The sequence below is a fragment of the Gymnoscopelus braueri genome, assembly GCF_963280865.1.
Source record: "Gymnoscopelus braueri genome assembly, chromosome: 10".
Classification (NCBI taxonomy): Eukaryota; Metazoa; Chordata; class Actinopteri; order Myctophiformes; family Myctophidae; genus Gymnoscopelus; species Gymnoscopelus braueri.
The window spans coordinates 43,086,927-43,110,815 of NC_137611.1; the positions used below are offsets into that span (position 1 = coordinate 43,086,927).

At 43.4% G+C, this 23,889-nt stretch overlaps 2 protein-coding genes across 5 annotated transcripts in view; one reads left to right on the forward strand and one right to left on the reverse strand.

The window, feature by feature from the left end:
• Positions 1-18: 18 nt before the first annotated feature.
• On the forward strand, positions 19-16,080 carry LOC308093726 (UAP56-interacting factor-like). Of its 3 annotated transcripts, none has more exons than XR_013933887.1 (10): positions 19-220; positions 4,013-4,351; positions 5,701-5,855; positions 8,099-8,247; positions 9,295-9,367; positions 10,969-11,036; positions 12,879-12,974; positions 13,864-13,990; positions 15,087-15,378; positions 15,760-16,080. XR_013933887.1 is itself a non-coding variant. In XM_080440055.1 (9 exons), exons 1-9 carry the CDS (start codon positions 148-150, stop codon positions 15,186-15,188), a joined length of 1,182 nt encoding a protein of 393 aa, XP_080296181.1. In that variant the 5' UTR covers positions 19-147; the 3' UTR covers positions 15,189-16,080. The 3 variants fall into 3 exon arrangements, 1 of the variants encoding a protein (XP_080296181.1); XR_013933888.1 differs by having other exon boundaries at positions 10,981-11,036; XM_080440055.1 differs by having other exon boundaries at positions 15,087-16,080.
• Positions 16,081-18,741: 2,661 nt separating this feature from the next.
• The window catches only part of LOC308094188 (TSC22 domain family protein 2-like), a 38,121-nt gene continuing 32,973 nt past the window's right edge, over positions 18,742-23,889 (reverse strand). For both annotated transcript variants that reach the window (XM_080440678.1, XM_080440677.1), the window contains 2 exons: positions 21,041-21,092; positions 18,742-19,756 (listed from right to left, as the gene is read on the reverse strand). In XM_080440678.1, coding sequence (XP_080296804.1) covers positions 19,307-19,756; positions 21,041-21,092 — 502 coding nt within the window. In that variant the 3' untranslated portion in view covers positions 18,742-19,306. The remainder of the gene's footprint in view (positions 19,757-21,040; positions 21,093-23,889) is intronic.

Here is a 23,889-nt window from a genome sequence, read left to right on the forward strand (position 1 = left end):
AGGGGGAGGGTCGGTTGGGGCTCCTGGGTTGCTATTGCTAACAGCAAAGAAGCTGTGTGTGTGTGTTGCTAGTGCAGTGTGTATAGGAGCTTATATCACTCTTATCTCCATATTTCTGTGTTATTAGTTAATGTTTTATTTGCGGGTATGAGTAAAAAGGGGTTCCCGGCCGGCCAGAGGAGGACGCCAGTCGTTCCGGATAAGGTCGATATGTCATTAGGTAAGAACTAGGCCTAGAGACAGGGTTGCCAGATCTGCTTATTATAATTTCCCCGCAAGATTTTATTTGAAAATAGCCGATCTACAAGCTCACAACGCGTCGCATCGTTTGTGAGCTTGTAGATCTGCTATTTTCAAATAGTTGCTTCTTTTGGGCTGGTTTTCCTAGACCTGTTTGCTTGTTTCTCTCACAGAATCTGTCAACACTGCCTAGAGACGAACCAGCAACCTGCTACTATATACTAACCTACATACTACATACTACTAGTACTACTACTAACTAGTACTATCGTTAACCACTTAAACTCTCAGTTCTTAGTCAGAACTGACCAGAGTTGCAACTGTTCTTTGACCGAATTCCCTCTACACCAAATGTCTTTGCCAAAAATAGCTCATGTGTGAGCCCCCCAAAGGGATTGTTTCCATTGATTGATTGATTGATTGATTGATGTAGTTTATTTAGAAAGACATGAGAATAGTACATGACAGTACATAACAGTACATGGAAGTACAAATTCACAATACAAGGTCTACTAAACTGGAAACCCTCATTAAGCATAACGCTTGTTTAAGATGAGAACCCCATGCACACAAATCATGATGAAATATAAGAGGCAGGCAGATATACACACTACTATACAGAATGTCATACAATCAGCTTTCAGGTTACTGGTATGACGAGAGAAAAAAAATATATAAATATATACAAAAGAGGAAAATGAAGGAGGGGGGGTAGGGGGGGGTAGGTTAAGACTTAGACAGGGGCCATTTTCGAATTGCAGCCTCCTGAAGGTGTATCTTTAGGGCAGTTTTGAAAGTGAGTAGGGTTTTACACTCCTTTACTCCTTTTGGTAGGGCATTCCACATTTTTGCTGGTATTGAGGTCCTGTGCTGATGCTGGGGTGCTGCTGCTACTACTACTTCTACTACTACTGCATTACTCAACTTCAGTTTATTATCACATCATAAGTGTATACCAGGTATATGTGTGCAAGCTTCCCATGAATTGCAGTTCCACTTAAAATGAGGAATAACAGTGAAAGTAAGAGTAAAACATAATAACAGAACATATATTAATATTCATTAAAAGCATGTGACAGAGTTCTGCCGTCTCTCTTGTCCAGAAAAGGACATCAAATAGAGGCAGATTATACATACAATGTATGGGAATGTCAATGTATTACATTTTGTATTGACCATGAGTATTTGAACGTTCACAGCTTTGACATCACCATAGGTGAATGAGTGACCTAGTTACCGTTACTCGCCCTCATGTCAGTGGAAAGACCAGTTTCTTCGTCCACAAAACACTACATTTTGACACTGAGGGAGGCTGTTAGAAAAACGGATTCTGATGCAACACAATAGGCTCCATGCACTGCAGCCATATTATCACTTCCTTCACAGGTGTTACCAATGCTACTAATGAAGGCTCTGTTCCATTTTAGTGTAGTACAGTGGTTCTCAGATTTTTCAATTTCCACGACCCCCATAACTCTGAGAGTGTACAAATGGAACCAAATGGACCCTTACGGGTCCATTTGGTTGCATTTGTACACTCTCAGAGTTACACACCCGCAAAGGGCCATTTGGGAGTGTTTCCAGTGAGCCAACATGCACAATATCAGCACCCTGACTCTGTTTGACCAGAATGGAACAGAGCCTTCACATTAGTATCATTGGTAACACCTGTGAATGTCTTACAATAATGGCTGCTGTGCATTAACCTCGCATCACCTGTCTTTCCACCTCGGAGGAAAGCCTGGTCTACGTTACTAAAGACCCATATGATCCGGTCTAGGCCACGCCTACTGAAAAAGAAAAAAAATCCTCTTTCCGGATTCTGCCCATCCGGTTTTGCGGTGCCGCTTTGTTTTGGTTCCCCAATCCCTATTTAAATGGAATAGAATTTCCCCGTGGGATAATACAGACGCTAAATAGTCTCCGGATAGTGCACGCACATTTACATTTTAAAAAAATAAGCGAAACTATGCCGCATCAAGGATTTTATTAGGACGGACCTATTTTGGGGTGAGACGTCTTTCCGGTTCTGCCCGGTTCTTTTTTACTTCCGCTCCCGACCGGATCATATACCCGAAAAGGAATGCTGCCCAGGCTAGCTGTGCATAGAGCCTATTGGAGACAACAGCGATCAGTCCTGTCTTTCACAGTTGGAAACAGCACACACACAGTGAATCATCAACACAAGTCATAATCCAAGCGATTGAGATTATCTGCGCTGGTTGTAAATAATAGTTATTTTTGGAATTCATCTTCAGTCTAACTTTATTATCAAATCACAAGTTTACACAAAAGGAGTGAGTTAAATTATGATGTGCAAGATTCCCATACATTTAATACATTTAGCAGAAATAAAGATGTACTGCTGAAGTAGACTAGAGGAAGAAGAAGTACGGTTGCAGCAGCATAGAAAACGGTGATAAACAACGGGGATTGTTTGTATTTGTAAGAAGAATAACAGTAAAACATATAAACCCAGAAGCAGTCACTGTCTCACAAAGAGACAGTGATTCTACTCTCTACACTCAGTGACTCAATTCTACAATTATTTTTGTCTGCGCGCAGGGGGGGGGTTCTCTCAGGCTGGTGGGTGCTGCTGGTGGGGAGGCAAGGCATTAGCATTTCTTAAGCTTATCTGGTTAGGTCGTTTAGGTGTCTTGATTGTCCTGAGGAAGCAGCTTTTCTGGAGTGTACTGCCACTGCCTTGTTGCTTTGTGACTTGTACTAGTGGGGGTGTGGTGGAGCCATTTCCCATGTGACCAAATCTGAAACAGTTCATGGTTGGGGTGGGTGAGATCTTTAATGATTCTGTGAGCTTTGCTGACACAGCTTTCATCGTATTTGGATAGGTCATGGATGGAGGGAAAGTTGCATCCGTTGATGCATTCCACTGTCCGCATGACCCATGGTATTGCCTTTATGATTGAGGTCGGTACAGTTCCTATACCAAGCAAGCAGTGATGCAGCCAGTCACGACGCTCTCAGTGGTGCCTCTGTAGAAGGCCCGCAGAACTTTGTGGTCCATGCCTGCAGTCGCCTGAGAAAGTGGGGTCGTTGTTCTCCTCTCTACTGCGGCGCCTTCTATGCAGACTCATGGGTCGTGCTGTCCGCGTGGCTTCCCTGTGTCGTATATGATCGGCTCTTTTGTGTTGTCGACATTGATAGCCAGGTTGTTCCCTCGGCACCATCGTGTCAGTTTTCCACGTCCCTTTAAGCTACAATGGTCAAACTAACTGTAACTTTATCCATGTTCCAACTGGCATGAAGATGGATAGATCCGTATTATAATGACTGAATTGTCAATGTTTGGGTGATAGTGATGCGCGGGACGACCCGTAACCTGCGGGTCCACCTCGCGGCGCGGGTGGTCGAGTCAGGATTTCAGAGGCAATTATGCGGGCTGCGGGTGAGCGGGTCAGCCGCTCTCACACGCAAAAAAAGAAGAAAAATCATATGCTCTTGTTTTGTCTTTATTCCTAATAAGAATAATAACAATAAAACAGTTTGAATACACTTGGGGTGTATACTTGAAGATTATTTTCTAACCTTGATTTTACAGAATTATAGGTACTACCCGCGGGGCGGGTTGAGCCATAGATTTATATATAGGTTCGCGGGGCGGGTTGAGGCGGGTTGGGTTCCATGGCACATCACTATTGGGTGATCTATTCTTTTTCCCTTACTAGCCATTAGTAAATAATAGATCTTTCTGAAACATTTCTATCACCCTTGTTTGTTCTCAATGTTGTGCTCATGTTTTTTACCTCATCAGATGACATCATTCGTTTGAACAGAAGAGAGCAACAGTCAAAGGGTAGACAGCCCGCCGGCGGGAACCGACGGCCGGTTATGAAGAAGGGACGTTTTGCCCAGGGAAAGGGGTTCACGCCAAGGACTGGAGGACCAGCCCAGGGAAAGGGGTTCACGCCAAGGACTGGGGGACCAGCCCAGGGAAAGGGGTTCACGCCAAGGACTGGAGGACCAGCCCAGGGAAAGGGGTTCACGCCAAGGCCTGGAGGACCAGCCCAGGGAAAGGGGTTCACGCCAAGGCCTGGAGGACCAGCCCAGGGAAAGGGGTTCACACCAAGAACTGGGGGACCAGCCCAAAGAGGTATTTTACTTCATATTATAATTGGTTTATGACTGGCTATATAGTACATGAAAAAAGCACAGAGTGCCGGGCTATGAGCTTGTAGCTCTGGTATTTTTGAAAAATCTTGAATTTGCGTGCGTATCTTTGAGTGAAATATGTGAAAATGGGTGTGATCATATCACACCCATTTTAGCATCCCTCCATTGGCTCCCAGTTGAGTTTAGAATCAGTTACAAAATCTTACTCACTACTTGTAAGGCCAGGTTAGGTCTTGCCCCAGCCTATATCTCGGACCTACTCCCCCCCTATGTGCCTACACGTAGTCTGAGATCCTGAAACCAAGCACTCCTGGACATTCCAAAAGGTCTGTTAAATACAAAAGGTCGCATGGCCTTCGCCTTCAGAGCCCCTACCCGTTGGAATGCCCTGCCCCTGGAGATCAGGCTCACTGAGTCTGTCCCCCGGTTTAAATCCCTCCTTAACTCATTGAGTGCCCAAATTATTTCTGGCTATTTCTGGCCAGTACGATTTGATTCTTCATATCCATAAGAGTCAAACCGCCGGGATCATTTGTTTATTTTTGGAAGACATTTCTTATTTGACGTGATATTAAAGACGTCTATGGGGCGTCTAGGGGCGGCCATAGCTGAGTGGTTAGTGAGCCCGCCTAGGGAGCCAGAGGCCCTGGTTGCCCCAGGTACGATTCCAGGCCAGGCCAGCAAATGTGTCGATGAAATGAAATTTGTCCCTGAGCAAGACTCTTAACCCCTAATTGCTCACAGGCCCTCATTGGAAACAAGACCGTAAGGACTTTCATGAACGGACCTGTTAAAGGAATTATCCTTATCCTTAATTCAGAACGGGGCTGGAAAACCGCAAACCAGCCAACCAGGTAGGATGTGTAAATTACGTCAGACTTCGGTTCTCTATAGATTAGCTTTTAATGCCCAGCCCTAGTCGATGACTTTAGTCTATCTCCACTGGTCCTGTACCAGTACAAAAGTGGTCTGTTCATGTGCATCTCTGCATTGTTTTCTGCATTGTTTTTAATCTTTACATTTTCTTTGTTTTGTGTGTTTTCTTTTGCCGTTTTCTTTGTAAAGCACTTTGTAACCCAGTTTTGAGAGGTGCTATATAAATAAAGTTTTATTATTATTATTTTTAAAATTCTGTTGCTCCCATTATATCTATCTATACTGTATGTAGGCAACCGCCAAGTTAGATGTGTAAGTACTCTGCAATCAATGATGGGCTCTTCTCCGACCCCTTTTCAAGCCACCCACCATGTTGGGGATCCTTGACATGAAAAAGATTGAGAACCACTGACTTAAAAACAGGTTTTTCAGAAAACTGTTCATGTTTTCCAGGTGGAGTGGTAACGAGGTTAGGTCTACGAGCCAGAAGAGGTCCTCCTCCAGTGGGTAGAAGACGTGGGCAGGGGGTCATCACAGGCCTGGCGGCCAGGAGAACCGCCGCGCTTCAGAAAGGCATCAGCCCACTCAACAAAGTAGCTGTATATCAGGTAGTACATCAGAACCTATATGCTCTAAAAGCAGTGGTAACCAACCTTTTCAAGGCCATGAGCACTATTCCAATGTGTAAGCCGAGATCTACCAGTACAATATCTAAAAAAAACAAAAACAATGAGCAAGACACATTTAATTTAGCTATTTCTGACAGGCTCAATCTATTTGCATACATCCACACAAAGGCTAGTAGTCTAATTATGAATAGAAAAAATGGCAAAAATATTGGAAAAAAATTAAAAATATATATTAAATCGACCGCCAGAGGTTAATCTCATAATGTACTCACCAGTGCCAAGGTGTTTTTGTTGTTTTTTTGTTTTTTTCATGTCGCCATAGATCTTGTTAAAATCCTTAAGATTGAGCTCTACACAGTCTGTTTACATCCGCGAGATCTCCCTGTATCTCCCAGTGAAGATCGCGTGTCAAACGGGGCATCCATGTTTGAGTTAGAGCGGATTACGTTAAACAGTGAAATGCGAGGAGAAAAAACTACAGGAAGAGAATTGAGTTTCAGTTTCGTCTGTAGAATGGGAGCGGGCGTGATCGTCAAAACCGGATCCCAAATAATTATATTTCCTGTCATCAAACCGGAAACGGAAGTGGATCAAAAAAATTCCGAAAGTGCACCCGGACCGCGCATGCGCGAAAAGACCGCAGCCCGTAGGGCTACGGTCTCGGCGCTTAACAGTTGGATTTAACGGACCGTAGGACTACGTTCTTGGCGGTGAATGTGTTAAAAGGTCAAGATATTAGAAAATCTTTTAATAAAGTTGACACTTTTTAGGTTACTTTTTAAAAACAAATGAAAACCCACAGGGACATGAAATACTTTTTAATCTAATCTTCAATGCACATTCACAATATTGACTTTCTCATCAATTAATATTCACATTTATATATTCCGTTCAATTGATTGATAAGATTGTTTTTATTGACAAAAAAGCATACACATACAGTACATTTGTACTTTTGACAGATGTGACAACAGATTATCTGTCATCAATTCTTAGGGATAATTAAATGTCTGTGAGGGTTTGTTAAGATTTGGGAAGTCTAAGGCCGAATAGCCGACAAGCTCATGACTTCAACTTTAACGTTGTGAGCTTGTAGGTCGGCTATTTTCCTCTCACGGGTCCAAATAGTGTCCGGGTGCGTCTTTTTTTTTAAATGATAAAGTGACACGCTGTGAGCTTGTATATCGACTGCCATTTTTGAATAGCCAACGTATAAAATATGGATAAAGTGGTTAAAATGATTGTGATGGTGCATTAACAAATGTAGCTGGGGGCCCCCCGGACAGTGTTGCCAGATTCTGTGAGAGAAACAAGCAACCAGGTCTAGGAAAAACAGCCCAAAAGAAGCGACTATGGGCCACATGAGCACTTTAACATATACATCAGCTATTTGAAAATAGCAGATCTACAAGCTCACAACGCGTCGCTGTGAGCTTGTAGATCGGCTATTTTCAAATAAAATCTTGCGGGAAATTATAATAAGCAGATCTGGCAACCCTGTCCCCCGGACCCTACTATGGGAACCACAGCTCCAGGGAAGGGCTGTCGAACTTATTTTTAGGACTGGGCAAATTGCCACTTCATGCAGGCCGGACGGACGCCCCCCAGAGTAGATGTGCACCTGTCTTCATGTTTTTAATAAATGGATGTGAGTAAAAATAAAATATAAAAAAGTCTTCCCAATGAGTTGGCCCATGAGTCTCCAGTTTGAAGATTCTTCAGGATAACCTCATAATATGGCATACATACATACATACTTACTGACATAAGTACCAAGAAATGAGTTGTTTGAGGTAAACCATCTGTCTTGAAGACATCATGTGTGCTCTGTCCGTTATGCAACATCAAACAGTATGTGAGAATGCACCTGTGAAGAAATGTATGCTCAACTGAGCTAATGAGCTTGGACTGCACCATGTCGAGGGGTGTTTTCTAGATCGTGAAACATGCATAAATAAACATACAATAAATACATAAACCCACATCAATTATATTAAAACTCTTAATGATCTGCAGGCAAGTAAGTCTTTCCTTCAAAATGACTCTGTGCACTTCTACAACAATATCCTAACTAAGCAATTAACCATTACATCACAACGAGGGTTGGGACCCGTTAGGATTTTAATGGTTCCAAGGCCACTTGTGCAGGTAGAGTGCGCACATGAAGCGTCTGTGAATTCAACCCCTAGTGATGTTGTCAATTAAAAACTTCCTCTCTGCAGAAACCGGGGCCGAAGGCGAGGCCCTTCGTTCAACGCAACAGCGTCCCGTACAGAAAACCAGAAGTACAGCGGAGGCCCTACAGACAGACGGACCTGCAGAGGAGTCAGAGTGCGACATCAGTCAGGAGGCCGTTTCAACTGAGGAGACGGTAAGACGCGCGTTGTAACTGCATTATTGAACCACTTAAACCCACTTAGTTTACTAGGGTCCTATACCAGACCTGCTCCTTTTTTCCCCTATTCACCTGTTTCCTAGGCTGTGCTTTCCACTTCCTGTCGATTTGATCCAATGAAATCCAATGAAACTGGTCAGATGACCAATGATATCCAATGAAATCGATAGGAAGTGGAAAACACACAGCCTAGGAAACGGGTGAATACACAAAATATTTTGGCCAAAACACTGCCGATCTACAAGCTCAGAACGAGCTTGTATGATCGCCGTCGTGAGCTTGTGGATCAGCATTTTTAAAAAAAAGAACATTCACCCCAGAATAGAAAAACAAGGGTTCATGTGGTTAAAAACGTATTTTCAATGCAGATAAAATGTGCAGGAACATAAGCGTTGACGTTGCTGAGCCTCTCGGACGGCTTGTAACGTTTTAATTGGGAGAGCTCTCTTGGTCATAATTCTGTACACATAAAAATAAACAACACATGGCACTTGCACACACGCCGCATTTTTATAGACAAACTCGGGTTATTTGGCAGTGGTGGAAAGTACATTTACTTAAGTACAATGTTGAGGTCTTTGTACTTTTCTTGAGTATTTCCAATTTCCAATACTTTTACTTCTACTCCACTACATCTCAGAGGCAAATATTGTACTTTTACTCCACTACAATTATTTGAAAACTTTAGTTACTTTTCAGATATAAATTATCCTATTAATAAACATACATTAACCACTTCAGCCCTATTTTGTACCTAGGCTATTTTAAAATAGCAGATCTACAAGCTCACAACGCGTCGCATCGCGACGCGTTGTGAGCTTGTAGATCTGCTATTTTCAAACATTTTAGTACTTTTACTTTTGGTACTTGAAGTACATTTTGATGCAAATACTTTTGTACTTTGACTTGTTTACTTGTACTCTATATTGCAGTATTGGTACTTTTACTTAAGTAAAGAATTTGAGTACTTTTCACACCACGGGTTATTGGTCCTATAACGCTTTGCATGTTCTGATTTTACAGGCCCCTGCCACCTGTCCATCAGGCCCAGAGGGAAGCCCGCCAGGCCACCTTTCTCTTCCACAGGGGACTCAAGGTATTGAATGCCTTCAGTTCACCAGATGCCGCCTGGCTATGAGACGCCCTGGTGCTTGGGGGCCTCATACCAATAGGCTCTATGCGCAGCAGCCATATTGAAAGGGCCCCCTTCCTTACTTCCTTCCTTCACAGGTGTTACTAATGAAGGCTCTGTTCCATTCTGGTCAAACAGAGTCAGGGTGCTGATATTGTTGCACGTTGTTCTCACTGGAAACACTCTGCTACACCAGTGGGTCTCAAAGTGTGGTCCAGGGTCCCTCATGGTTCCTTGAGGAGGTTTCAAATGGCCCCTTACAGGGTGTGTAACTCTGAGAGTGTACAAATGGACCCGTTCCATTTGTACACTCTGAGGGTCCTTGAAATTGAAATAGTTTGAGAACCACTGTGCTACACTAAATGGAACAGAGCCTTCATTAGTATCATTGTTAACACCCAAGAGGCCCAATTTCTTTCCAACATGGCCGCCGTGCATAGAGCCTATCCCTGGAATAATAGCCTTGCTGTCGGGCAGAAACCTTGTATCTCCATATTTCAACTTTTTATGGTTTTGTTTTGTTTTGTATAGATCATTGGTTTTCAACCTTTTTCATGCCAAGGACCCCAAAATTGATATACAGTTGTCCGCGGACCCCCATCTGAAAATGTTTTGTGCCAGGGACCCCCAGAAGCAATTGCGATTGAAAACATACATGAGAACCAATGGTATAAATGATCTAGATCTTGTAGCTCGGCCATTTTGGAAAGATTATGACATTGAGAGTGAAAGTCGTGGTTACTGTGTGTCTTTAGGTTTTCTGAACATTGAACCAATGAAAAGTATTAGCAATAGCATGTGGCCCAGAACAAATAACTACATCGGATGCAACTTGTGTCGGAGAGAGTTCACTGAGCCTGACTTAACCTCACCTTCAAGTAAATTTTGCGTTTCATCTAACTTGTTCATCTGACAGGGCACAAAGCGACGTAACATATTTATAGGATTAATCCTGCCGTCACTGTGCGTTTGACCCGTTACAATCCGGGAACGCGTCTCTGTCATTGTAGACGTCATTGGCTGTTCAAAAATAGCAGCTCTACAAGCTTGTAGAGCTGCTATTTTTTAAAAATCGTGAAAATGTGTGCAAATCATTGAATATATATATTTTTTAAGCGAACATTTTTACTCAAATCTTTGTTTTGGGACCCCCTCTGGAACAAAATATTGCGGGTCTGCGGCCAAATACATATGATTTTGGGGGTCCTCGACGTGAAAAAGATTGAGCACCACTGATATAGAAACATACGTTTTTCAGAAAACTGTTGGGCATTTTTTTTAAATATTTTCTAAAGCGAACATTTTTGTTCCAGGGACCACCAGAAGCAAAGATTTGAGTTCAAAATGTTGTTTCAAAAATAATATATGTATTCAATGATTTGCAAAAAAAAAGGTTAAAAAGAAATGGCAGATCTACAAGCTCTATGAGCTTGTAGATCTGCTATTTTTGAATAGTCGGAAGTATAAAACAATGGTTATTAGCTCAAATCTAAAATGGCACACATGCGTTCCTCCCGGATTGAATGGGTTCTTCTCCCCCCTGTGGATTTCCCATCACGCTGCAGGTACACACCCAGGTGCAGACCCAGGTGCAGAAGCCAAGTCCACAAGCTGCTCCAGTCAGAACTCGCCCGTGAGTATTCCAGGATATGGAGAGCCTGTTTTTGTTTTTTAGCTGTCAAATAAACTTGACAACTGTATGGACCCCACAGGATGATTAGCTGTCGCCCCCCGGCGTCAGCTAATGGGGATCCGTTTCATTAACGATAAACAATCATTTGAATCCATTCAGATTTGTATTCTGACAGTAATCATTGCTATATAGACTAGTGTTCAGTAACAGGAGTCTCCCTGTCTCTCCAGCTCTTAAATAAACAGAATATGCATTTTCCGGTTCGGGATAGCAATTTCATCCAATCAGTAGAGACGACTCATACAGGATAAACAAGTGTAATTGGAAGTGATGATACAAAGAAATGAGCTGACAAAATTGAAACTGGCACACTATAAGATTGAAGCCAATAAATGGGTACCCTCTAGTGATGCGCGGGTCGGGTTTTTTCATGACCCGCCCCGCCCCGCCACGGAACCGAACCCGCCTCAACCTGCGCCGCAAAACTATATATAAATCAACGACTCGACCCGCGGTGAAAAAAAGGAAGATAATCATCATGAGTGAGTGTGAGTGAACTGCTGCGCGACACCGTAGCCTACATCGCACATCAGTATAAACAAATGAATATACGTTTTGGCCTTTACATCTCATTCAACCTTAATATGCAAAACCTACAGCTTGTGTTTAGTTTTGTTAATGTTATACATGAATGATGGCGCAAGGGAGGTTGATTACTTACGTTGATTGCAGGCCTTAGTTGCCTGCAATGTGTGTCACCAACCTTCGCCGCTAAAGACTTTATCCATTGCAGTCACAGTGCTTGCTTGTATAATATCCATGACTCATACGAGTTCTGTTTTTGACGGGTTTTATTATCGTCAAGTGGGTACCACCCGTACGCAGCGCTGATTAGGAGGAGATGCAGCTGTGTAAAGCTTCATTTGTGCTTCACCGTATGGTGGTGTTGTTGCGTATCGAAAATAGCAGACATACAAGACGTGTTGTGAGCTTGTAGGTCTGATATTTTCAACACCATGGTACGAAGAATAGGCTGATCTATCGGATAACTGCAGTGCTGTGAGACACAGCAGCAGCAGGCTGTCGGGAATGAACCCACACTGACATTGTCAGATCATGAGAAAAACTTTAAATAATTATGATGGGTTTTAATGGTAGTTTTATCCAAATATTAATATTAATAATAGGCTTAAATGTGATTTTTTTTTGCGTGTAAGGTGGTGTTGATGACCCGCAACACCCGCAACCCACATAATTACCTCTGAAATCTTGACTGTCCGCCCGCGCCGCAGGTTGACCCGCTGGTAACGGGTCAACCCGCGCATACTAGTACCCTCTCTTGATTGGCTGAAATTGGTATACCCACCTGAAAATGTATTTTCTGTTTATTAAAGCGCTGGAAAGACAACCCTGTTACTGAACAATGATTACTAGAACTTTAACCTTTTTATTAACACAATAAAACATCACTTACACTATCTTTAAATATCGTCTCTGTCGGGTGGAAACCCTCATATGTCCAAAACTGTTATTTTTGAGGATTCAAATTAAAAAATAGCAAAAAAAAAGTAGCAGATCTACAAGATCAAGAGCGTGCGGAGCTGCTACTTTAGATACTTTTGTGTGACGCTGTAGTGTGATCAAGTAGGGCGTTAATTTACGAAAAAACACAAAAAGCTAAAACATGGGGAATAGGAGGTTTTCTGCCCGACAACAACGATGTGATGTGAGCTGTGTGACTGCAATGTTGATGGAGAGGGATTTTGGACGGGTAGACCACTGTCTGTGCAGCTGTGGTGTAATAGGTCTGCCCCTAAAACACCTTACACTTCTCACCACCAGGTGGCAGACGCGTCCATCAACAACACGTACATCGACAGACAGCAGTGGAATCCTGACCGTTTCAATTGACAACCCCACAGCCAGAACACAGCCCGAGTAAGTTCGCATTAGGTGTGCAACAGTTTATCGATTTTAATCTTTTATAAAATAAAATAACAAAACAATAATTGATAATTTGATAAAACAATTGATTCATAATCTATCAAAAATAAAATAAAACAACAGTGACAATAGGTGATCTACTGTAAATATCTCAATAGCAGAGCAGGGAGACCAAATACAACCCCCCCCCCCCCCCCCCCCAATTGTATAAGTTATATTGCATTAACATACTGTATCATACAGATTGGACTAAACATTTAAATTGCCAAAAAAGCGTACATAATACGCTCTATAAGTCCAGTTATTGGTTCTAAATATCGTTTTTTACTATGTTTTCGGTTGATTGCTCAGCCCTGCAACAACTAAACCCATTAAGACCTGGAACGCATCTGTGTCATTTTTAGATTTGAGCTAAAAAAGCATTATTTTACACTTTGGGCTATTCAAAAATAGCAGATCTACAAGCTCATAGCGCGGCACTCGGTGCCGCGCTACGAGCTTGTAGATCTGCTATTTTTGAAAAATCGTGAAAATGTGTGCAAATCATTGAATATATATATATATATATATATATATATATATATATATATATATATATATATATATATATATATATATATATTATTTTTTTAAGTGAAATTTTTTAACTCAAATCTTTGCTTCTGGGACCCCCTGGAACAAAATATTTTGAGATGGGGGGGGGGGGGGGGGTCCGCGGCCAAATACATATAATTTTGGGGGTCCTCGACGTGAAAAAGATTTGAGCACCACTGATATAGAAACATACGTTTTTTTCAGAAAACTGTTGGGATTTAGAAGACATTTTGTAGAATCGGCTCCAGGTCTCTTAACAACTTAAGATATTGCTTGCTGTTTTCCCAAGGCCTCCCACCTCGTGGTTCCTGCACCCCCCTGCCGCCGTCCCCGCCCCCGTCAAGACGGAGGTGGCGGAGAAGAAGATCCCCAAAGGAGTGCCCCTCCAGTTTGACATCAACAGCGTGGGCAAACCGGTGAGAGCCGCTCGATAAGCCCCGCTGGATTTAGCGTGTATGCTAGATATGAGGATCAGAATTCAAGCGCTCGCCTCCCTTAATCCTCTTAACCCTTCAAGACCGGGAACGCATCTGTGTGTCATTTTTGGGCGGTGTAGCCGCCCCTATAAGTGGGGTTGGGACACCTCATTAGTATTAGTTTCCTGCACTGTGATTGGCCCACTTTCCTGTACTGTGATTGGCTGACTCTCTCTATTCAGCACTGTGATTGGCTAGCGAGACACATGATGACATTAATAATCTATAAATAGGATTATGCACTTCCAAAAATCCATTTTTTTGGGAAGTGAGCTTCCATCACTATGATGACCACTGTGATGACCACACCGCCCACTTCACACTGGGTGTGATTTTTTAGATTCCTTTGGGCTATTAAAAAAATAGCAGATCTACAAGCTCATAGCGCGGCACCGAGTGCCGCGCTATGAGCTTGTAGATCTGCTATTTTTGGGGGGACAATCGTGAATATTTTGTGTTTAAAGGGAAAAAAAATTTAACTCCGATCTGTGCTTCTGGGGGTCCCTGGAACAACATAGTTTGAGATGGGGGTCTCGCGGCCAAATGCATGTAATTTTGGGGGTCCTTGACATGGAAAAGTTGGAGCACCACAGAAACAGTTAGGATTTAGAAAAAGGTTTTAAATAAGTATTTGGCCGTGGACCCCCCCCCCCCCCCCATCTCAAAATGTTTTGTTCCAGGGACCCCCAGAAGCAAAGATTTGAGTTACAAATGTTTACTTTAAAAATAATTATATTCAAAGATTTGCACAAAAAAAAATCACGATTTTTCAAAAATAGCAGATCTACAAGCTCATTGTAGATCTGCTATTTTTGAATAGCCAAAGAAATCTAAAAATGACACAGATGCGTCCCCGGTCTTAATGGGTTAAGAGCATCGATTTCTCAGAGCGTTCTCAAAGGAGGACGTTGACTCGCTTCTACTGTTTATTTTTATGGTAATAGAAGAAAAAGAAAGTCTGCAAGCTAATTTAAAGTATGCATAGGATTTTGCTGACGGGCCTCTCTTCTGAACGTTTTCTCCTCTCTCCTCGCAGCAAACGGCCATGACCCTGAACGAGCGTTTCCGCATTCTGAAAGATCGACGCGTGGCCACAGCGCACAGCAGCAAAGGCAGTCGATTTGTCACCGTGGGTTAGCTAGCAACAGGACCGAGGGGGGGGGAAACGGACGCTATACCTGGGAACCCTTTTCCCTCCCACTCACAGGCCTATACCGCCGACGTGTACCCCAGCTTTTCGATGGATGGAATAACAGACTGGTCTCTCTGGTTAACCTGTGGATATGGACAGACTGGGATTTACTCGGGGAGGAAGACCAGTACAATAGGCTCTATGCACTGCAGCCATATTGGAAAGAAATTGGGCCTCTTCTTACTTCCTTCACAGGTGTTACTAATGAAGGCTCTGTTACATTCTGGTCAAACAGAGTCAGGGTGCTGAGGTTCCTTGAGGGGGTTATAAATGGCCCCTTACAGGTGTGTAACTCTGATAGTGTACAAATGGAACCAAATGGACCCTTACGGGTCCATTTGGTTCCATTTGTACACTATCAGAGTTATGGGGGTCCTTGACATTAAAAGGTTTGAGAACCACTGTGCTTCACTAAATGGAACAGAGCCTTCATTAGAATCATTGGTAACACCTGTGAAGGAAGTAAGGAAGAGGCCCAATTTCTTTCCAATATGGCTGCTGTGCATAGAGCCTATAGTGCACACGTGCCCAACGACGAGAAGAGCCTGTGTGAAGGTTTATTAACGGAGGGTGATTCATTCTTTCCTTTGGGTGTACAGTACCAATATTGATATCACGTTCTCAGCTGTTTGTCTTGTGTCATGGAGATATATACTATATTGGGGTGAAAAATGTTTGGTTTTTTTTGCCCGGGACTTTGGATACAATGATAACTGCTTGGGTGATGACGTTTTTTTAACGCCATTGAGCTGTTGTAGTGGCACCTATCTACCCCGCCCCTTCCACATTTTTGTAAATTGTTTTGTATTGTTTGTTCAAATAAAGAAATAGAACACAATTCGCTGTAGCTTTTTTTTTAAAGTTATACATTTTATAAGCTTGCATTGCAGGATGAACATCCTCTGGGTGGCTCTTAAGTTTCCATTTGTAAACAAATGACACCATCTAGTGGTGAAATGAACCAAAGTCACATTTCAGTAGGACTGGGCGCGTGACATCATCGTACCTGGAAGTTATGCGGGAACGCCTATTGAGTGGCATAAAAACACTTTCTGGCCTTGACAGCCCATACATCCAAACAGAAAAGACCTCCTCGCCAACATGGCAGCTGCACGGAAAGCTTAAATTATCCTCTTTCTATGATTATTTTTCGAAGTGTCAGAGTTTGGAAGCGCTTGTTTTCAATAACATGTCCTGCTGCATGTGCAAATTAGAAACAGGTGGTATGTACAGTAGGACCGTTGAGTGAATTCCAACAAACGCTTCCAAACTCCAACGCTCCACGCTGCTCAATGTATTGCCACTCAGTCTAGATGAGGGGGGGGCGTATCCCGGTGGAAAAGTGACACATGCATACTCTCTATCAATATGAGACTAGATAATGTCTGGGATTTGGAATATTGACATGGCAAAAGTAGTTTTAATCACTTCTAAATCCTCAAATTTAAAGAAGTGAAAACTTATCTCTGGTCTCCCCACATCACGTTGTGAGCTTGCAGATCTGCTATTTTCATGATTTACTTTAGTTTGAAGAGGGAAAAAAAAAGATATCACAATACGATATTAAGTCAAAAATAGTTATTTGTAACCCATCCGTATAATTCAGGGCCAAGATCATTAAGTACATGGAGCATGGGGTCTGTTTTTCACACTGAAATGCATTCTCACAGAACAGCAAAATTTGCTTGCAGTATTGCCCATGTGAAATCATCACTCAGGGTTTCAGATTCATGCAAAAAACAAGCAACAAAACCGTTGGAATCTGAATATTGCGTTTATTTAAATACATTAAAATTTTGCAATGTAACAAAACTATTGGCATATGAAATTCAAACACCATTTGAATGAAAAAAGAAAAAAAAAGAAAACATGGCTCACTTCATTTTTCTGAAGCTAGTGTCTGGGTAACACTAGGTTTTAGTTTTACTCTCTGCCACCTCCCGCACTTTGCTCTGTCACCCCCCCCCCCCCCCCATTTACATTGTTCACAGACTACTATGTTACAATAAGAGTGCTGAATAAAAATGAGGTAAGAAAGTGGTTTTGAAGGTTACAGAACATGCAGAGACATGCTGATAACAGTAAAGTAAAAAAAAAAAAAAATGTGAAGGAGGAAGAAAAAACACAAAATAAACAAGAAGTGTGCATTTAAAAATAATTTACACAGCTTTGCATCTTTGGTTAAAGGTTGAATGATTTTTTTCACAGCTTTCTTTCCCCCGGACCCACCCGAATACATTGAAACAAAGAATGGGGGAGGGGGGAGTATGGCAATAAAACTATTTTTTTATATATATAACAGTGGTTCTCAAACCAACTCTTGAGAGTGCACAAATGGAACCAAACGGACCTGTATACTCTCAAGAGTTACAAACCTGTCGGGGTCCACTTGGGGTCCCCCGGACCGCACTTTGAGAACCACTGAGATAAACGTAATCAGAACTGACGTCTTCATTGACCACTTGAGCCCAATTCGTGAGTCGTCGTGCCGCGAAAAATGGCCGACACACAAGCTCACAACGCGTCACGTGTTTGCGAGATCGGTTATACTCGACGACTGGTTGAAAGTGGTTGAAGGACCTGCTTGCAGGCAGGCGGACATTTCCATGTTGTCACAAGGTGGTGTTCACCTACATACACATGTGTAAATGCTAATATTCATATCGGGCGTACATTCATTCGATCTCGACTTTTGACTGTGTGAATGAGCAATTCCAGTGAGTTTAAATTTCACTTAGTGTTGAACATTTTTGTCAGAATTCCTTTATTATTGCCTACATTTAATTTTTTGTACAATTGATGTAATTCATTATCCCTTGGAGGAGGGGGGAGATGCGACCAATCATCTGCAACACTGTAAAATAAAGAAAATCAAACGGAGGGAGGGAGGGAGGGGGGGAGAGGCTTTCGTCGATTTGTTTAAAAACGGGTTTCCGTGACATTGTTCTTTTTTAATATGAAAATAGCAGCCCTGTAATAAATAAACATCAACAGTAGAACTCGAGAATGAACGCATGGTGGTGGTGGGGTGGGCGTGGGGGGTGGGGGTGGGGGTGGTCGGACACGATGTCAAAGTAACGGCAGGCGGCGCTTTGAAAATAGACTCTCTCCCCCAAAACGTCCTGAACCTTTTCATGTGAAACATCCAAAGGCTTAAAAATACACTCCCCTTCGCCCCACTGAAGTTTTTCTCTTTAAAAAAATATTATTCGCTCTCTTTTTGACACACATTCTCACTCGTTTTCATTCCCCCCCGTCGTCCCCGTTCCCGTCCCCTCTCGTCCTTTCCGTGCGCCGTGGGGGGTTCGGGTTGCGGGCCCCCCCCCCCCCCCCCCCACGTCCGGTACCACCGGGCCCGGTCTTAAGTAGGAGAAGAGGCGTCTTGTCTGGTCCACAGGCTCTGACCCAGCAAAAATCAAACCAGTCCAGAACTCCAGCTCAGTGACCGGTGAGTGATCCCCCCCCCCCTCCCTCCTCATAATAACCACCACCCCCAAAAGTCTGACCCCCCGATACCCTCAACTCAACGCTTTGTCTGTCCTCTCGGGATGATTGCATTAACACTGGAAAAGGCCCACAGCAAACACGCATACACACAGTACATACGTACACAAAACACTGGTTGACGCTCACACACACACACACACACACACACACGTGCTTGCACACTCGTCACATTCGGGCACACACAGAAGCACTGCACTTTTTATGGTCAAGCTGGTGGCTAAGAAGACAAAGTTTGTTTATTTTATTTTTTTAATTAATTCACATATACTAATTGTAATAAGTCGAAGAGCGGGCGCCCTTCCTCATTTTTGTTTTGGTTTTTTTTTTTTTATCGTCCCTCTAAAGACAGTGGTTCTCAAACTAATGGAACCGAATGGAGCCGTTTTTTGTGCACTCTCTGAGTTACAGACCCGTTAAGGGTCCACATTTGGTTGCCTAACTATCAATCATTTAACCCGAGACCGCCCCTCAAGGACCCCATGATGAGGGGGTGGGGTCTGGTCTTTGAGAACCACTGCTCTTAAGAAAGCGTGAGTGAGGAGAGGATGGAGCCCGTTTCAAGCGGAAGTGACGCTGGGTTGCGGCGGTAGTTGTTGTTGGCCGTTGGGGTCGTTGTGAGGCTGATGAGTCTGCGGTTGAACTTGAGGTGGTGGTGTTGGCTGCTGCGGCTGCGGCTGCTGCTGCTGCTGCGGCTGCTGCTGCTGCTGCGGCTGCTGCTGCGGCTGCTGCTGCTGCGGCTGCGGCGTCGTCTGGGCCTGCAGGCTCAGTCCTTGCTGGGGAGGAGTTCCGGCCGAGGAGGGGGGGGGAGCGCCGGCGCCAACAGCAACGGCGGCACCGCCGGTCGACTGCGCCGGGAGCTGAGAGAGCTGCTCGCTGTTGGCCAGAGACTTCAGCACGGCGTTCTCCCTCTCCAGCATCGAGTTCCGCTCGAACAGCTCCTTGATCTGCTCCTTGAGGACCTCCACCTCCTCGCGCACCGCGTACATCAGATGGCTTTTCACCAGATCCTGAGGGAGGGAGAGAGAGAGGGAGAGAGAGGGTCAGTGGCGAGATAGCGGCTGAGAAGGAGTGTTGATTTTGACAGCACATTTTGATTTAGTTTTAGTCATAGTCTTTTGAATCCAATTCCATTTAGTTTTAGTCATATTTTCGTCATCTGAAAAGTTTTACCGTTAGTCTAGTTTTAGTCGACTAAATATCATAACATTATAGTCGACTAAATCCACAGTTTATTCAGTAGACTAAAATGTATTTTGGCGGTGCCTTGATGGCGTCGTAATGGCTGATTTTACACTTGGTTGCATGCTAAAAAATAGCCGATCTACAAGCCCACAGTGCGACGCGTTGTGAGCTTGTAGATCTGCTATTTTCAGAGCGCAACACCGAGCGCAACCAAACATAAAATGACTTGTCTTTTAGTTCTACGGGATCTCTTCTCCCCTAGTCCCTCACTAACATTTTAGTCTCGTTTTTATTTGTTGATGAAATTGTCAATATATTTAGTCTTAGTTTTAGTCATCGTAGCTTAGTTCTTATTTCGTTTTCATCAGTGAAAAAAAGGTAGTCGACGAACATTTTTCGTCATAGTTTTAGTCGACGAAATCAGCACTGCTGAGAAGGAGGCGCTTGGATCATGTGCGGTTCATATGGCCTGTTTACGAGGTCTTTTGACACACAGCCGACTTTGACACAACCAGAGTAGCATAACAAAGAGGAACTCATGGCTTTCATCAACCACATGAACCCAAGTGCCCCTATTTTCTGGGCGTGACGGGTGGATATTTGGCAAAGAAAAAAAAGAATGGCTTATCTACAAGCCCATAAACTGGTAGATAGGCTTTTTTTCTGTGAAGAGATTTGGTGTGTGTAGAGGGGAAGGGAGACAAGTACAGACCCCTGGGGGACCTAATATAATCTACATTCAATGAATGGGCTAAAGTGGGTTTCTGGGAAGAACCAATACAAAGATTTTAGGGTAGTCTTTCGTATTGGGATGTTGATATGATTGGTTTTCAAAGCAGTAGGTGTAGGTTTGTTATTGGCCATAATCGGCAATGTTCACGCGTCTGGGTCGCGGACCAATTGTTATGGGTCGCGAGTAAAAAAAAAACGGCATTTAAAAAATGAAATATATTATTTCAAGACTTTCCTATAAATTACATACCCAAAATTGGCATGCCAGGTTGAAAGCGGTCAACATTCCTTTTCTGAAACATTCTCAAACAATAGCCCAAGACAAAACGCTATAGCATCAGTCACAAGTGATGATCACTGGGAAAAGGGTTACTCACCATCGCCTGTTCAATTTTATTATCGATGGCAACGACACTGGTTCCAGAGGCACTGTAAAACACAAATAAGATCATGTTACAATTAATGAAGTTGTAGAGTTAGTCACAATTAATGAAGTTGTAGAGTTAGTCAAAGAACATTTAGTCCGAAATATGACCAGTAAATGCTCGATAGAAAACGGTGTTCCACACTAGGGGCCATCCTCAGGGTTTGCCAGATCTGCTTATTATAATTTCCCCCGCAAGATTTTATTGGAAAATAGCCGATCTACAAGCTCACGTCGCGACGCGTTGTGAGCTTGTAGATCTGCCGTTTTCAAATAGCTGATGTACATGTTAACGTGCTCGTGTGGCCCATAGTCGCTTCTTTTGGGCTGGCTTTCCGAGACCTGGTTGCTCGTTTCTCTCACAGAATCTGGCAACGCTGGCCATCCTAATCGCATCCCCCATGGCATGATCTTAGCCTAACGCGACACGTCATCCAGTCATTCAACACCTTTATACAACCAGTCACAAAAAAAAGAAAAAAAAAACAAAAGCAGAAAATCAAGGGCAACATCGCTTTTTTGTTGTTAGAATGAAGGTGAAGTACTCTGAACCAGTTTCAACAAGCAGTTGGATGCAAGCCAGGGCATATAGAATGAACCCCCACATCCATCCCCGGCAGCAGCCAAAGTAATGCCATCTCCTGTGCATTAAGAATAGGCCTATTCTGGGTCAGGTCACAGAGTTTACACATGAAAGGAGAGAAGCTCCCAATGCTAGTCACAGTCACCACGTTGCCACCTCGACTAGTTAAAAGATTTAAGGGGCGATGTCATACTCGGCCTGTCGATCAAAACGTCTTGGAAGTGCTAATTCAATACAAGTAATAATAATGTCAAACTTTAATTAGGCTACCGACCGAAAGAGAGTTAGTGTTTTTATATTTAAAAAGAAATCAATACCAGAACAAAAGAATGAACAAAAATGTGGATCAAAAAAGTTTGTGACGAAAATAAATAAATAAATACCACTACATTTCAACATACAAATGATGGAAAGGCCGTTTAACAAAACCAAGTAATAACACGAGATTAACTAACTTCTTAATTAGAAGAAGGACACCCACTGTACTCAATGGGCAAGATAACCTACATGATATCTTAACCCATTAAGACCTGAAGCCGATTCTACAAATGTCTTCTAAATCCCAACAGTATTCTGTGGTGCTCAACCTTTTTCATGTCAAGGACCCCCAAAATTACATGTATTTGGCCGCCGACCCCCATCTCAAAATATTTCGTTCCAGGGACCCCCCAGAAGCAAAGGAAAGAGTTAAAATGTTTCGCTTTAAACAATATATATTCAAAGATTTGCACACATTTTCACGATTTTTCAAACATAGCAGATCTACAAGCTCTAGATCTAAAAGCGCGGCATTCGGTGCCGCGCTATGAGCTTGTAGATCTGCTATTTTTGAATAGCCAAAGTGTAAAACAATGGCTTTTTTAGCTCAAATCAAAAAGTGACACAGATGCGTTCCAGGTCTTAATGGATTAAAAGTCAAAACCACCTCCCCAAAAACAAGAGTTGCCTACATAACATTTTATACCTGTCTTCTTGAGCTTATTACAAATAATAAAACCCCACACAAATATAGTTCACGCTAAAAGATGCATGCATGCATGCATGCAACAAGTAGTACTGTGGTAGGCTACAACACCATTTGGCGCAGAGAAACTCAGTTAAACTCGATTCTAAATCCCATCGGAGATGGAGATAGAATTGAATGGAGATAGAATTGAAAAAAATTGAAACATTGAAAATTTTAAAAGGATTGTAGATCTACAAGGCAAGCTCAGAGTCACAACGCATTCGTGTCGTGTAGATCGTAGGGGGGGGGGCAAGCGACCCCCGCCGGACGACATCATTACCTGCGGCGTCCCCTGTAGTAGTGCGAGACTATGATGGCCTCCTCGGTAGGGTAGCTGTGCGGGTACCCGGGGTAGCATGGTAGTTGATAGGAGTATGAGCACCGCATGGTCAGGTCGCCACGGTGGTGGTTCGGTCGAGGTACAGTGTCGGGGGGGCGGGGGGGACAGCCAGGCAAGCGCGGGGGACAGCCAGGCAAGCGGGAGAACGGTGCGCTCTGGGTCTCTCTCCCGGGAGAAGTGGGCCACCGGGAGCGGATAGGAGGCTCGGAGCGCACCGGAGGACAGAGGAGGAAGAGCGGGGAGGGAGGGAGGAGGAGGAGGAGGAGGAGGAGGAGGAGGAGCGGCGACGGAACTGAAGTGAAGTAGGTCAAAGCCCCCGGACTACATTTATAGAAAACATGAAATGTGACCCGCGCGGTTGTAGAAGTCAGTCATACTTGCTCTGCATACCACTTGCTCCTCTCTCTCCGCCCTCTTTGTAAATAGCGTTTTAAAACCAGATTCATACTTCGACGCACGACGGTGGCGTTGTCGAAAATACCAGACATGCAAGCCCACAAAGCGGGCTTGCATGTCTGGTATCTTATGACTTTAAGATAAGGAGGAGGACAGAGTGCGCGTTAGACGTGTCAAAATGCGAATGAGACGGATTTTAATTGGACTTTTCCACGTGCCTTTTATGCGCAAAACGTGTCGGCTTATCATGAACAACTATTTACACGACCCGGTCAGCGGCATAAATCAATGGTGACCGTGTCACCGAGACAGTAAAACACACATGCCTCGTCGCCTGCTTGTCATTTGACAGACGGTTGTCGAGAAAAAAGCAGTTTGGTAGAGCCCTATGTGGGTCTGAATCCGAGGCCCTAAGGTTTCCTGTTTAACCCATTAATTAATCTTAAAAATGTTTTCTCTAAAACAGTTTTTTGAAAA

What these genes read in the sequence shown, in the direction of transcription:
- LOC308093726 (XM_080440055.1), top strand. Translation starts at nt 148, where the DNA reads ATGAGTAAAAAGGGGTTCCCGGCCGGCCAGAGGAGGACGCCAGTCGTT. An exon ending in TGGGGGACCAGCCCAAAGAG is followed by an intron (nt 4,352 to 5,700) that starts GTATTTTACTTC and finishes CATGTTTTCCAG; the next exon opens with GTGGAGTGGTAACGAGGTTA. An exon ending in ACAGCCAGAACACAGCCCGA is followed by an intron (nt 12,975 to 13,863) that starts GTAAGTTCGCAT and finishes TGTTTTCCCAAG; the next exon opens with GCCTCCCACCTCGTGGTTCC.